General features: G+C 39.4%; 1 protein-coding gene across 4 annotated transcripts in view; it reads left to right on the top strand.

Annotated features, from left to right (window-relative positions):
- Positions 1 to 7,345: 7,345 nt before the first annotated feature.
- npr3 (natriuretic peptide receptor 3) overlaps positions 7,346 to 15,565 on the top strand; it is a 38,859-nt gene continuing 30,639 nt past the window's right edge. For all 4 annotated transcript variants that reach the window (XM_036599001.1, XM_036598999.1, XM_036598998.1 and 1 more), the window contains exon 1: positions 7,346 to 8,408. In XM_036599001.1, the coding sequence (XP_036454894.1) occupies positions 7,742 to 8,408 (667 nt within the window). In that variant the 5' untranslated portion in view covers positions 7,346 to 7,741. The remainder of the gene's footprint in view (positions 8,409 to 15,565) is intronic.

Genomic DNA, 15,565 nt, shown 5'->3' with positions numbered 1-15,565 from the left:
ACATTTCTTTATGAATGGCTTGCAAAGGTGCAATTATTTTCCATAAAAATAAGCCATAACAACAGCACTACACTCTTAGAAAAGGTACTAAACTGTCACTGGGGTGGTACCATCAAGGGTAAATCTCAGTACCTTTAGTCAGGGAACATAATTGTACCATAATCCATTGAAATTATATTTTCTAAGTTGTATTGACTCCACCCACCCCCCCTGATTCATCTCCAGGCTTTTTATTGTATCCTTCTGTTTTAGTTCATTAGATTATAAAAAGGTTTACTACGTAACTTTCACCTGGAAAAAACTTAATTAAGGTACACAGTTGGACCTTCAAACCATTGTTATACCTTTGAAGGTACATTTACATTGTTTGTGCCTTGAAATGTACTTGCACGGTACCTTTATTTCTGACAGTGTAGGCCTTCTTTAGAATACATTTAAGCTTCTTTAGTACATTAGTTAGTTAAATAGGATCGAATATAGAATAATAAGATATTAAAATCAGAAAGGATGCACTTCACTCCGTGAGAGTGTATATCATTTAAGTGACCAGCAGATGGCTCTTGCAACACGTTGGGAACATCCAGTTTATTTTTACCTTTAACACTACTGTAGATATTGTAATAAAACAGCTTACAAAAGGTGAGCAAGCTGAGAAAATCTTCCTAAAATCAGAATATACAGATGTTGGGCTCTTATGGGGTGAGCCTCACACCTTAAAGGGAACACATCCTACATTTTTCTTGCATTTTTTTAAAAATAAAAGTTGGTTCATAAAACATCTTTTTTTTTTTTCTCTGAGGTCCACTTATAAAGTTTGTGTGGTGCTATGTTCCAAAACCAGTCATCATTCATTTTTATACCACCATTTTCCAGCCTCTCTTTATACTTTAGACTTAAACAACTGCTTTTTGTTACTGTGCTTTTAAGACAATATGTTAATGACCTATCTTCTGCTTGGCTGTCCTGTATTGTGCCTCATTCAAAAGCAGCCTGGATTGAAACACTCCTTAGAATAGCATGAATGGGCGGGGCTAAACTGATGCAGGCGGAATAGGAGGATACATGTACTACAGCTTAGCTTCCATACGTGGACTGTAAATGCAGGATTATTTTTGTGTACAAAGATATTATTGGGCCGCTTTCTTCATATTTGTCTGTATTCTCATTAACAAACAAATTTTAATGGTTATGTTCAATTTGGCATTCTAACTATATTATGGCAACTTTTAGCTATAGTGCTCCATCAACTTGACATGTTCTGCAGAAACATTTGACATTGGAGGAATATATTTTCCTCACTGACTTTAAGATACCTGTTAAACAATTGTATTACTATGTCTGCTTGTTATTAATTGACTCAAAATTCTATTTTCTTTTTTCGGTTGTCCTTTTGGTTGTTACATGCTGCCATTTTGGCCAAGGCTCAGAAAGAGAGGTAAAAGCGACTTTATTATCAATGTGACTACCCTGGTTAAACAAACCAGAGACAAACTAGGGAGCAAACTATGTTTTCAAATGTTAACAATGTTTACATGATACATAAAACTTTTTTATTTAAAAACGCGAGGAAGGACATGGGCCCTTTAAAACAGGGGTAAAGCAGGAGTGGGGAACTCAGGCCAAAGCCCAGCACAGTTTACTGATTTTCCTGTTTTAAGACACCAACTAAAGCTGGAAATTAACTGAGTTGAATCAGATATATTTAGTATATTTAGTCTCTTCAGTAATTTCTCGAGGACCAGAGTTCCCCACCCCTGGTGAAAACAACAGCAAAACACTGTGTGGCTTTTGTAGCAAAAATAGTCATAATTCATTTCATGTGTCCATTTTCCAACCTCCCTTTATCCCATAAACAGACTGTTTTGGTTACTGTGCCTCTTAGACTAAGATTTCATTGTTGTAATATGAAAAACATGTATCTCCAAAATGGTAATTTTACAAGAAAATACAAAAACATTCATAACTTTTAATGTAATTTAATTTTAAAAGATATTATACCATGCAATTTAGAAGCATTTCTGTTGGTCCATTTATTATGAGTTTTTCACACAATGTAAAGGTCAGCTGCTGTACAAATGAGGAAGAAAACTAAAAATCGCCAAAAAATGAGATATTGGCGATCATATATACGAGCTCTTTTCTGATTGGCTTTCCTGTATCATGCCTCATTCAAAAAGTGGTCCGGGCAGAAACATTCCTTTTATCTTCAGCGTAAATGGATGGATATGGTAAATGTGTTAGCTCTGGTGACATCACAAAATGTTGAATTCAAAATGGTCTATTTTTACAGCTTGGTTTCCATATATGAATGTAATTTACATAAGCAAAGTAATGAAAAATAATTCTACATTAAGAGTGGATGGAATATGACCATGGAAAAATGAATTATGACTGGGGTACATAAGCACACACAAACTCAGAAATGGACCTCAGGGGGGAAAACATGAAATACAAGAAAAATATAGAATATGGGCCCTTAAAGAGGAGCATAGGAAGTGAGTTTAATACATTCAGTTGTGATGAACAAGTCAAATTTTGTGTAAATATATCAAACGGCGACTGTATTATTCTCAGTAAAAACTACATCTAATATAAGAACCTAAGAAGCACGCCCGTGGCTTACAGGATCCTACGTAATAAGGTGCATAATATTCAAGGTTGACCTACATCCCAAAACATGTTTAACTGTACCATGGGAGTAATTTGGGTTGAATGACGTTAAAGGCTAAAGATAACACTTAGTAAAAGGCTTGTTCACTAAATTGTGTGTAAGTATTCTGCTTCCCTACCCACAATTATATAATAGCTCAAAGTGCCACAGCTGTTCTGGGGAAGCTATATGCAGATAAATTGCTCAATTGCCCTAAAACTCTGCGTGCTGTTTAAAAGGGACATGAATGGAATACTGTGCTTCGTCTAGGCAGCGTCGGTCAGTCATTTTCAGTCGACCTTAATGAGCCGTACTAAATTTACCTGCCGTGTTTCCTTTCTGTTTTGAAAGGTAAATGCTGTTGCATGGTGTCTTGCCACAAGACTGAGCACTTGGACGTAAACTACAGCAAAACATACTCAAGCCACAGTGGTCATAAAAAGCTGGAAGAGGCTAACTAGGAGTGGCTGATTTATTAAAATATACTTCAACGACACTTCAACATTTTCACAGTACACGATGGGCATCGACATTTAGCTTTTCTGAGGTTTGATAAGCTGTAACAGAGACAAAAGCACCAGTAGTGCCACATTCTTTTGAAACTTATAAACTTTACTATGAAGGCCTGCTGGCGTTATGCCTTCTATATAAAAATAATGCAAGGCCACAACTTACTAAGCTGTGGGAATGAGATCCTAGTATGTGGCCATGACTTACTAATAACAAAATAGTTAAGTTATGGCCAAGACTTAGTGTGGAGCAGGAACAAGATAGTTAAGTCATGGTCCTGACTTAGTAAGGCATGGGAACAAGATAGTTAAGTTGTTATAGTTAAGTCATGGCTACAAGATAGTCAAGGCATGATAATGAGATAGTTAAGGTTATTTAACTTTAACTTAAGTTTATTTAAAATTATTAAGGCTAGATAAGTCACAGCCATGCCCTAGTTTGGAGTAGAAACAAGATAGTTAAGTCATGGCCATGACTTAGTAAGGTGCAAAAATTGAGAATGGGATAGTTAAGTTGTTATAGTTGACTCATGGCCATCACTTACTAAGGAAAGAGAATGAGATAATTAAGTTGTGGCACTGACTTAGTACAAGAGAACAAGAAGTTAAGTTATGGGAATGAGATGCTTAAGTTGTTATAGTTAAGTCATGGCCAAGACTTAGTAAGATGTGAGAAGGGATAATTAAGTCAGGACCACAACTTACTAAGGTGTGGGAAAGTAATCCTAATGCATGTCCTCAACTTTATAATGGAGTGGAAAAAAGATAGTTATGTTGTAAGAATTAGATAGTTAAATCATGGCCACAACTTAGTAAGGACTGGCAGCAAGATAGTTAAGTTGTTATAGTTAAGTAGTGGCCACAAATTAGTACGTTGTGAGAACTAGATAATTAAATCATGCCATGGCTTAGAAAAGAGTGAGAACAAGATAGTTGAGTTGTTATAGTTAAGTCATAGCCAAGACTTAATAAGGCATGGGAAAAAGATATTTAAGTCATGGCCACAACTTAAGAAGAATGAGATCCTAATGCCTGGCCATGACTTAGTAAGGAGTGAGAATAAGATAGTTAAGTTGCTATAGTTATGTTGTAACCAAGATTTTGTTTGGCATGGGAACAAGATATTTAAGTCATGGCCACAAATAAAGAACGTGTGGGAACTAAATAAGTAAATAAGGTCATTTGACAGAAATAGCTGTTCTTTAAGCACTAAAAATATAAATATAAAATATACTCAGAAAAGCTAATTGTGATATTATGTAACTTATCACAATAACGATTAATATCATCATATTGCCCACCTCCAAGCCTTACTGTGCACTCACAGAGTGTCCTTTCAGTCCGACTCGTAAATAGAGCCAGGATTGTGGAGTTGTAATCTGTTACTGGTGTATTGTATTGTAGCTTCCACTAGATGCCACTGTGTAAGAGGTTTACCATTTGACTGTTTTTCTATTCAGATATGGAAGCAAGTACTTTGTCAGGTTCATGCTGGGAACAAAATGAGTGGCTAATAGACTGATATGTCTTGAAAAAAACAAGAAGGGCAACAGGCTTGTGATTCCATTCTTCTTGATTCCATATTCCTCTTGTAGGCCTTTTCAGTAACAGACTACTTCCTAAAATACATGCCCAGCTGTTGGGCCTACATGAGGCCTATTTTTGTTTTTTGTAATCTATTATGAAGCAGCCTAGTTCATTTCTCTCAGTAGTTTGAAACGCTACATATATACGTCAAAAGGAAAATTCACAACACAGGAAACTGATGAATAACTGTGGGTTTTGTACTGAAATAATGGATAAGGTGCACTACTTACAGTAAAATTTGCAATACACTTGGTAAAACTTGAGTAAAACTGCATGTATTCTATCTATACTTCTACTTGAGTGAAAGTATGAAAGTACTTGTTTGTGAATGTATCAAAAGTAAAGGTTCTTTGACTTCTTGTAGAAAGTTATGTTGTTTTTGATGAAGTTCAATTAAGAAGACCAGTGTGACTGCAGATGTTAATGAGTAGGTTTTTAGTGTCTACAGTCACACACATCTCCTTAAAGGGGCACTAGGGCCAAAACAAAAGATTTATCCATTGCTACGTCTGTTGTAAACATGCTCACTCGCATCATACAGCAGTGCCACAGCAGTCCCAGGAATGAGATTTTCTGGTTTAAAGACTAAGAATACCCCCCTCTCATGATGTGTCTTAAAGGTGGGAGGAACTTTTGATCAACTACAAGTGCTTTGGGTGGGATACTTGAGGGTGGGCTGTTTCACTTTTTTTTTCCTTCGCTAGCTGGCTAATGAAAAAAGAAGCCAGATAGTGAATGTCACTCCTAGAAAGCTGAATGTATTAGCATCTACATCAGTGCATTTCTTTATGTGCTGTGAGGTGGACTTTGAAGTCTTTGCACAATGCATGCTGGGTATCATAATAAGAAAACACTGACTGATGAAAACATAAAAGGGAAACAAAATTGTGAATTCTGTCACACCAGTGAGGCTGAGGGGTGCAATGCTGCACTATGGAATACTGCATAACATGACAAATAACATATTAAATGGTAGCGTTAGGCCAGAATGCCCCTTTAACAGAACTCGTTCATCAAAATACTGTTATACAAGATCTGTACTAACTTAAAGGACCTTTACTTTTGATACTTAAACAGCATGCTGACTGTTTTAAAACAGTGCCTTAAAATAGCGTACATACCATCTGATATATAACCTAAATAGAAACATTGTCATGTGTCATTTGGTTGCACTGGATTTCTCGATCAAAAAGTTTTTCTCTTGGTTTGGAAAATTGGAAAAAATATGAATGATATATTTAAATGAGAAACGAAATTAGCCCATTGTTTGATTTGATGTGGCAACAAAAAAGCAACTTTCACATAGCTGAATTTTGTCTATTTTTAATCGTAAATAAAGTATTTTGCTTGGTTACTGCAACATATTTTAATACTATTGGACATGCACACCATATTGAGGCTTAGATGTTTTAACAGTCAGAGTTCCCATTAAATACATTCACAAGCGTTTCTGTCCTTTTACTCAAGTAGAAATGTACTGCTGCCTTCCAGTCCTGTTTAAAATTCTGTTCGTAATTACAAAATGAGTGCACATGACCAACACCACAGTGTCGTAATTATTAGTTGGGAACTCTAATAATTACTCTAAGCTCTGAGTTTCAGTTAAAAAAAAGAAGTTTCTCCAAAGTGGCAACTTTACAGGAGAAGGCAAAAACTTTCAGTATTTTTAATGTAAGTTAACATGAAAATATTTTATTCCATTATTTTTGGAGCATTTCTGTTGATCACAAAATTTTCACACAATGTAAAAATTAAAATAAAAACATTTATTTATTTTTTGTACAGCAACAATATGCTGTGATTCAACTATTCTAAATGAATAAAAACATATTGAGCACCCTCTGCTCTCCATTTTGTTTCAATAATGCAAAATAACTCCCTCTCTTTGATGACAGAAAAACAAAAGAAAGCAAAAATACTCTTTTTTTTCCTAGGTTGTCCATTTCGTTTCCGACCAAAACCACTTGAATGTGTATCACGCTGTACTTATGGCCTTAAGGAACACGTGAAGGAAGCCATTGATAGAATACTTGTGCTTTCACTCAGGTAATATTTTACCAGAGTCATGTCCGAAATAGTCCTCTAATCACTACACAATCGAAAATCTGGATCGTTGTATAAAACACTGTTGTAGGGAACAGAATTTGTGATGGTAGTAAACGATTTCAAACACTAACATTACACAGTTTTTCTAATTACTTACAAACAATGCAGTGCATTACGGCTATACGTTATGTGCTAGAGAACATGGGTTGTACACTACTTATTGTGGTGCATCATGGGATTGTTTAAGTGCAACGGGTATTCTGCACCATGTACAAAATAGTGCACTATATAGTGAACAGGCTACAGTTTCGGACACAGCTGAAGAGTATTTCTCCTTATACTCCGGTACAGAGGCGCTGTGCTCTGTCCTCCCCTGTTAGCAGACTCACTGTTTTTAAGCGCTGGCTCGACGGCGAGGCTGAGACTGGGGGTCAGGCGGAGGTGCTGCTGCTCCTTTAAGTAGGGGGCGGGGCCGCGTGGCAATGACGCAGGAATAATAATTAAGAGGATGCTTCAAAATTCCTGAGCGACTGCAGCGTGTGTGGCAACCGAGCCGCACAGTTCAGTTCAGCAGCAGCAGCGCACTCTCGCAGTAGGGCACCGCACAGCGCAGTGAAGCCGGGGGAGCTAGACAGACACAGAAGACTAACAGGTGATGAGGAGGGGCTGTGGGGGCTTGAAGAATTAGCGAGAAAGAGGGAGCAACACGCCATTCATTCGAAAAGCCCGTAGAAAGGTGAGAAAAAGAGTGACATTAAGTTACAGAGAGGCTCCGGTGTTAGCCAGCTAACCTACCTGCACTGTTCCCTCTTCACTGGAATGAGATAAGTTAGGTTTGAGGGAAAAGAGTGAGAATCTGTAGAGAAAGGGGGAAAAGACGAGTTGACTTGGTTCAGCGGTTCGTTTCAGAGAGAGAGCGTCTGTGAGGAGGACTGTAGAGACTGTAAACATGCCGTGTTTCGCGCCTCTCTGCGTCTCCGCGTGGCTGCTGCTGCTCGCGCTCCCCGTCAGGACGAGCGCGCTGAACGAGAGCGTAGACGTGCTCGTGCTGCTGCCTCACAACGACTCGTACATCTTCTCCATCTCCAGAGTGTCTCCTGCGCTCGAGTACGCGCGGCGGCGGCTCTCCGCGGGGCCCTTCGCCGGCGTCAACTTCACCCTCCGCTACGTCAACTCCAACTGCGGGATGGAGGCGCTGTTCGCGCTCGTGGACGTCGCGCGGGACGAGCGGCCCGACCTGATAATGGGTCCCGTGTGCGAGTACGCCGCTGCGCCGGTGGTGCGCGTGGCCTCGCACTGGAACATCCCGGTGATCTCGGCGGGCGCGCTGGCGTCCGGCTTCAGCAGCAAGCAGCCCGAGTACGCGCTGCTCACGCGCATCGCGCCCAGCTACCTGAAGATGGCGGAGACGTTCGCCGCGATGTTCGCGCACTTCGGCTGGACAGACGCGCACCTGATCTACCACGACGACAAGGAGGAGAGGAACTGCTACTTCACCATGGAGGGGGTCCACATCCTGCTGGACGGCCAGTACGACACCGCCGCCTTCGCCGTGGACCCCAAAGACTCGGCGGCGCACTTCGACGAGATCTTCAAGATCATGCTCAGCTACCAAGGTAGGAACCACGGCAGCATCACTCATCACCACAGAGCAGGGCTTTTAAAGGGGAACTCCACCGGTTTTTCAAAATGTCTGCATAATTCAGAGGTTGAGGTGTAAACAAAGTTATTCAGAGTGGTTTGATGTGACATAACTCGTTTGTAGAGAAACTTACTGAGTCCAGTTTTCATTTCAGTGGTGGTGATGGGAACCAGGGGTCCCGATGCAAATACACCCATTTTATTAACTATTCAAACCCACAAGTGAACCTACATGTGTCTTCTAAGTTTTTGTGTGTAATGTTGATGATGGTAAAATAGTGGTCAATCTGAAATAATTAGTTTTCTTTGGGGACCAGTTTACCTTAGAACACCCTTCATGTGTCCCTCCACCATGAATGCATTAAAATAGATTGTGTAAAATATGTTTTAAACCAAAACTTTATCACACAACTACTGTAAAACAATATCTTAGACATCACACAGTGTATACACAACCATTTCATATTATAACTTTCTGTGAGGGAGCTTCTTGGCTGTAAACAATTCTGACTCAGCGGGTTTCTCTGGAACGAAGCATTTCACACCAAACCACTTTGAACAACTTTGTTGACATGTTAGCCATTTAATTATGCAGAAACTTTGAAAAACAGGTGGAGTTCCCCTTTAAGCTTGCTGCTGCTGCCCTGCACAGTTCCAATTGTTCCCTGATGCAACACACCTGATCCAGCTGATGAGCTTTATCAGGTAGAGAATAGCTGAAAGTTTGCAGCCCTGTGGGTGCTATCAGTATAACTCAGTCACTGAGATACATGTAAAGTTATCTGAGTGGTTTGTTGAGGAATGGTGCATTGTTCATCTTTACAGTGGTGGTGATAGGAACCAAAACATGCCTTGGAACACCATGAATGAACCCCTGCGCCATGAATTAATCACCAAATGTGTTTTAGGCCAGGACCTCATCTCAAAACTATCATAAAACAACATCTCAGGCATCAGACAGCATATTCATAACAGGTTCATGTAATTGCTTTCTGTGAGAGAGATTTTAGAGGCCTTGAACTCTGCAGACGTCTGGTTCCTATCACCACCACTGTCAACAGTAGTGACTCAGAAACTTTCTCTAGAAAAGAGCATTCAAATCCATCTACTCTGAGTGACTTTACCTCTAGATATTGTAATTATGCAGACATTTTGAATAAACACTATGCTATAGAAATCAAGCTGAGCAGGCTGTAGTTTTATTAGGGATGTGATTATCCAGAATGTTGTAGGTGTAGCCTCAGAACAATCCTAGAGAAATGAAGTTATGAAGAATGTACAATCCCTATTTCATTAACTTCAGGTACGTGCCAAGACCACCATAGCCTTTCATTGTGAGTCCTCCTCAGAAGTGGCCACGGCAGCATTCTGGAGAAATTAAGCCAAGCAGAGTGTAGTTTTGATTATAATCTCTAATCTAGGGGTATGTGGCTGATAAGAACATTATAAAGTGCTCATTGCAGGGATTTCATGGAATACATGAAACTGTGCAGGGCAGTAGATCCCCAGTGGAGAACCAAGAATGATGTAAACTTTCACTGTCCTGGGTTTGGATCCACAGCAGCATCCTAGAGAAATGAACGTATACCCTCTGACTTTAGCGGGTGATTGCCAAAAACAGTGTAGACTTTTGTTATGAGTTCTGAGTTAAAAATAAAGCGGTTATCAATTATTGACCAGGCTTTACAAACCAAATGCATCTACAAGGTGACCCAGTTTGGGAACATTGTGTTTTTTAAAGGTCATATAATGAACGTTTTCTTGTTGTCGTCCCTCATGACCCACTGATTATGCAAATGTTAACTGAGGTTATGCTTTCATCTCATGGATTAATGTTCTCTTCATAACAATTTAGGCAGAGCTGCTCCAGACACCATGCCTTGTCTTGCAAGATGGGTAAGAGGTCAGCTGAGTTGCACAAGAGTGCATGTGGAAAAAATGATCAGAATTTTGACAGGCACGCAGCACTGGGCAAAATGTTTGGGAATGTTAGGTACCAATTGTAGGATTAAGTACTCCCCTATGCACTTACAGGCATTTTTCAAAGCTCTTCAGCTTACACAAAGTAAAGCAGTGTCGTGTTTTTTGGCCTGCTGCTTATAGCAATTGAGGAGCTTCTTAGATGTCTCTAACGACCTTCAAGTTAAGTTCCAGCAGCCTGTTTGTGGGCCCATACTACAGTTCTTCATTTTTAGAACTACAAAATTTAAATATTAGTTTCATGTTAGTTACTGAATAATAAGTCTTAAGATTAATAACTGAATAATGAGCTTAGAGTTCACAGAGTTAATGGGACATCTACTTTTCCAAAAACCAGAACTCTGGGCCAGAATTCAAGGATTCTACATGTAGGCCTTGATTGTTGATACTGGAAGTGAGTTAATTAGTACATAAACATTTATAAAGTCATTGTGCCTGAGTTACAGATACACTTATTTGTATGGGATTTTTAAATGCAGTAAAGTGAATAAAATGCAGATTATTTGGCACAGTAGCCCAGCATAAAGTCTAAACATCTGATTGATGCTGCAAATTTTTTTTAAGCAAATATCTGCTGATACTGATTTGATTCTACTATCATTGTGCATGATTATGGAAAAATATTATCTATAAAAGGTTAAGAAATATTAAGAAGGCATAATATTCCTTAACAGCATCAACAAGAGGTGTAAGGTTCCATTATGATTCTTTCCTACAGTGACTAGACCCTTGACCAGTGCTAAAGCAGTAATATGGAATGCACAAACAAGCATTAAAATGCTGCTTATTGTCTCTTTAGTTGGTGTAAGAGTTAGTAAAGCCAAAGATGTTTCCTATATATGGACTGACAAATGCCTACATATTCCCTCTATTCTAGCTTTTGAGAATTGCCCGAGGGCCCTGCTTTGTTCTAAACCGCCATTCAAACTTTTCTGTCGAAGTGAACTATTGGTCTTTGTTAGCATATACAATAACATCCAATAGCCACTGGGTGTTATGTGTAGGTGCTGTTCATGAGGCGTTTGTGCATGCTTAGGAATCCAAGCATGTTGGAAATACCAGGAAAAACGCATTTGCCTGCGAAAGTTGACATTGCTTGTTTTGCTTTAACCATTTCTGGTCACCCAAGAGAGTGGAATACAGCCCTTATATAGCCATTATAAAGGGTTATCTAACTGTTTTCTTAGCATTTTTTCTGTATGTTACAAGAAATAGAGTGGGGGAGGCATTTAGTAATTACAGTCAGGCACTGTTTCAGCCTATCCTCAAATAATTTAGGGGTTCTGTCTTCTCATTTTTTCACTCTTACAGTGCAGTGTCACCGGTCTGATGTGTGTTATTGGTTTTGGGCCAAACTCAGCAGAAGATGCTGGATCAGACATCAGAAAAAAATTGGTCCAACCCTGTAACTAGTGTTGCACTGATACTGAAATCGGCATCAGCATCGAAGCTGGCACTTAACCGCAGTATCGTTATCAGCGATGGGGATACCGATACTTCTGACCGATATAGAAAAACGCCAGTAACGCTCTGTATCGCCAGTATTTCTTGGAGAGGCAGAAGTAGTGGGTGACTAAGCTAGCATAGTCATTTATACTCTGCGTTAATGTTAGTTGAGATTGTTATCAAGGGAGCGGTCATTAGAGAGACACAAGGAAAGAACTGCTGGTCTCTTGAGGTATTGAAAGCCATTAGTCTCGGTTTGGCCTTTAGCATAGCAGCATGCTAGCCGGGCCTATGAGTCCACTAGCCTGACCTGTGGTTCGACTCCATCAGTCAGCTGAGTCTTACAGTAGTGTGGTCTCATGGTCTTTTGCTTCAACCAAGCTGAGAAATCCGTGGCTCAAATGTTGCTGCTGACACTGTGAACGACTGTGAACGGGACGCACATATAAGACAGAATTTCGGATGTGAAACAATTTAACACTGTTTTGAATTGAGAGACTTTTCCACAAATTGGACCTGTTGTCACTTATAGTGTAGTGTTTGCATTTCATGATTAAGATTCTGTCAACAAAGATTTCAAAAAGTGTAAATCATTATTACTCAGGCAAAAAGATGAGCCCCAAACAGAGAAACAAGTGACTAAGACCAGTATTACAAAATATTAACCCTGAAACATCACTGTTCTTTGCTACCCCACCCTTGTTTTGCACAGTGTGTGCACAATTCTGATGTTTTATTACATTTATTTTAGAGTGCTAATAATAGAATAAAAAACATCCCACTCATAACTCGCATCACATGCTCCACTCTCCACTGAGAACCGCCCACTCATACAGGGAATACTGTAGAATCTGCATTACCATGATGCACCACTCCTACTGCATGTCTTTCTACAGCAGAGCAGGGTTAAAGAACAGTCAGAAAACCAAGATGTTCAACAACAGTTCTGTGATTATATTCATGAAGGAACTCATGAGTAAGACACTTTAAGATTAAAACCAGTTTTATTTGCTGATTACTCATGCATTCCCAAAAGCATTATGGTTCTAGCTTACTAGATGAATGAAAATAAAAATAGTGAGTTCATACAGCTGCTGTGTGGGTTTCTTCTCTGGGATACTTGTTGTTTTACACTCTGATGCGTGATTACCTCATACACATGATAAATAATGTATTAAATAATAGTGCCCTAAAGGGCCATGTATTCTGTTTTTCTGTGATATCTAATTATTTTTTATTTATTTTATCGAGATCATGTGATAGTTATGTCATTATCACAGCAAAACGAGTGTTGTTTTCTCAAGATGTCGACATCGTTGTATCTTTATCATGACATAACGGACATTATTTTATCAAGATAAAATTCTTTGTGTCACAATAATGACACAAATAAATTGAGATCTATAGAAAACAAATGAAAATAAGTCATTATGAAAAATGGTGTTAAAAAACGTGAATACATGGCCCCTGGTTTTTTGATGTTGATACGAATACCGATAGCTTGACGCCATCTTTTCAAGTACAAACAGAAGGTGAGGGTTGCTCAAACCAGACATGAGTTTGAAGTGCTGAAAAATTGTTTTGTTTTTTTCTCCCCAATTTAATCGTGGCCAGTTCCATCTGCTAATTAGGTGTCTCCCATCACACAAAGCTATCAGGCTGGGAGGGTGAAGGCTAGCATATACTTCTTCTGAGACACATGAAGCCACCCACCACATCACCACATTCATATGCTACTAACACAACATCATTGGACAAAGAGACATATTTACTGACTGTAACTGATTAATCAGGTTAAACAATTTCTCCGTATTCAGCTGTTTACTGCTGAGAAAGACAACAGATCTCTCATTTCCAGGCCCTCCTTGACACAGGACAGCATCTAGACCAGGGATCTCAAACTCAGATATATATTTTATATACAGCTTATGGGAATGAGGCGCAGTGTCTGGTGGGTGAAGCAAATCTACTTGTCAGATGTAAATATTTAGCTGTAGAGAAACAGAAAAAAAATTGAGCCCCAGATTTATAGATAAATTGTACATATGTGACTGATCATAGGAAGCTGGGCCAGTATTCCACCTCCACAACCTCTCAGCAAAGTCTGGGCTCTGTAATACTGATTTCTGACACAGTGGCCACTTCTGCACTCCACAGCCTGCTCACAGTTTGCCAGGGTGTCCCAACAGTGGCTTCCAGATTCTCTAATGGTGGCATGCTTTGCCTCCTCCTTGAACCCAGTGCCATTCTTTATGTTGATGGGTGATCCAGTCCAATATCCATGTACCTCTGTAGCACATCCTTAAGGTAGCTGAGGTGATCACTCCAGTTTTATTGTGTTATACAACTCTAGCAGGCCCATGAAACATTGCAATGTGGTATGTATACCATGATGTCTAAAAGGCGTGGGAGTCTTTGATAAAGTGGCTGTGGGGAAGATCTGCAGAATGTAATGAGTGGAAATTTCCAGTCATACGCTGGTGTAAGGTGATAATTTATTTGTCCTCACCCAGCCTTCTAGATGGTCAGGCTCATTTATATGTAGCAAAGGAATCATAATATGAGACACTAAACTCATTACAAAATGTAAGTTCATCCTGTGGTGTGTCTGATTCCTTGTGAGTTTCTTGCTCTCCTTTCTCCACTCCACGGCCCATCAGCTCTTGACATGTTCTCTTAATATTCGTACTGTGTCTTTCAGGTACCTGCAAACTAAATGTCAAAGTTTGTCAAAGAAGGCATGAGGTATAACATATGCAGTAGTTTGTCTGTAGAGGTGATGGTCCAAATAACCGTTACATGGGAACTTCAATTCAGTGTAGCTTCTCACTTTTTTTATGATTTCCTATCACACCATCTTCTTGGCTGTACCTTCTGCCTTCTTCTAAATCTATGCTCTTGCTAAATCCATTTTTCCTTTCCAATTAGATTCATCTTGCTTATGTAAGCAAACAACATACATGAACAAAGTATGTTCTGTGGAAAAGGCCCAGTGCTCAATAAATAGCTGATATATCTCACCAAAATGATCTTCTTTCAGTGTAAACTGGGCGGTCCTAATCATGGCTAGTGCTTAAGTGAGCAGTGCCCTCACACAAGGTTGATGTGGTTCCTCCCACTCACACATCTTTAACAAAACTGTGCCCCCCCAGAGTGAAAGCTAACAACTAGGCAAAAGCTGACCTAGCATCACAGGCTAGTTTATTTGTTTGTCACCCAGCTGATCGTTTGTCTGTGTGTCTCTTGATCTGTCCATCTGTTTGTCCGTTTATTTGTCCACCCGTTCATCCATTAGATCATTTGTCCATCTGTATGATCAGCCATTCCTGCATTCCTTGAATGCACATCAAGCAGTGAAGTGAATAAGGACCTTACTTTCCTTAATACGTCACCATATAAAAACTGGATAGTGTTTTTAATGCACTACACAGCATAGTTGGCGACTATCTGCATATGTAGAGTCCGTTTTGCTCATTTCTCCCCACTTGTGCTGTTGGTTTTAGTTCCGTGGCATACCAGTCTGGGAGTGTTGGACAGAGGGCTGTCAATCAAGTGCATTCATTAGAATTTTAGACAGTTCTAAGATCTCATCAGGTCTCATCAGAATTTTTTAGGCTGTGTTTTATTATATTTCTTTGGTTTTTTTTGTCCAAACTTCGCTGGATCTTTAATATAACATGCAATTTTAGTGTCGTACAAACATTTT

This window comes from Colossoma macropomum, unplaced genomic scaffold (assembly GCF_904425465.1).
Source record: "Colossoma macropomum unplaced genomic scaffold, Colossoma_macropomum, whole genome shotgun sequence".
Taxonomy (NCBI): domain Eukaryota; kingdom Metazoa; phylum Chordata; class Actinopteri; order Characiformes; family Serrasalmidae; genus Colossoma; species Colossoma macropomum.
This window is presented reverse-complemented; position numbering and strand designations above follow the sequence as displayed.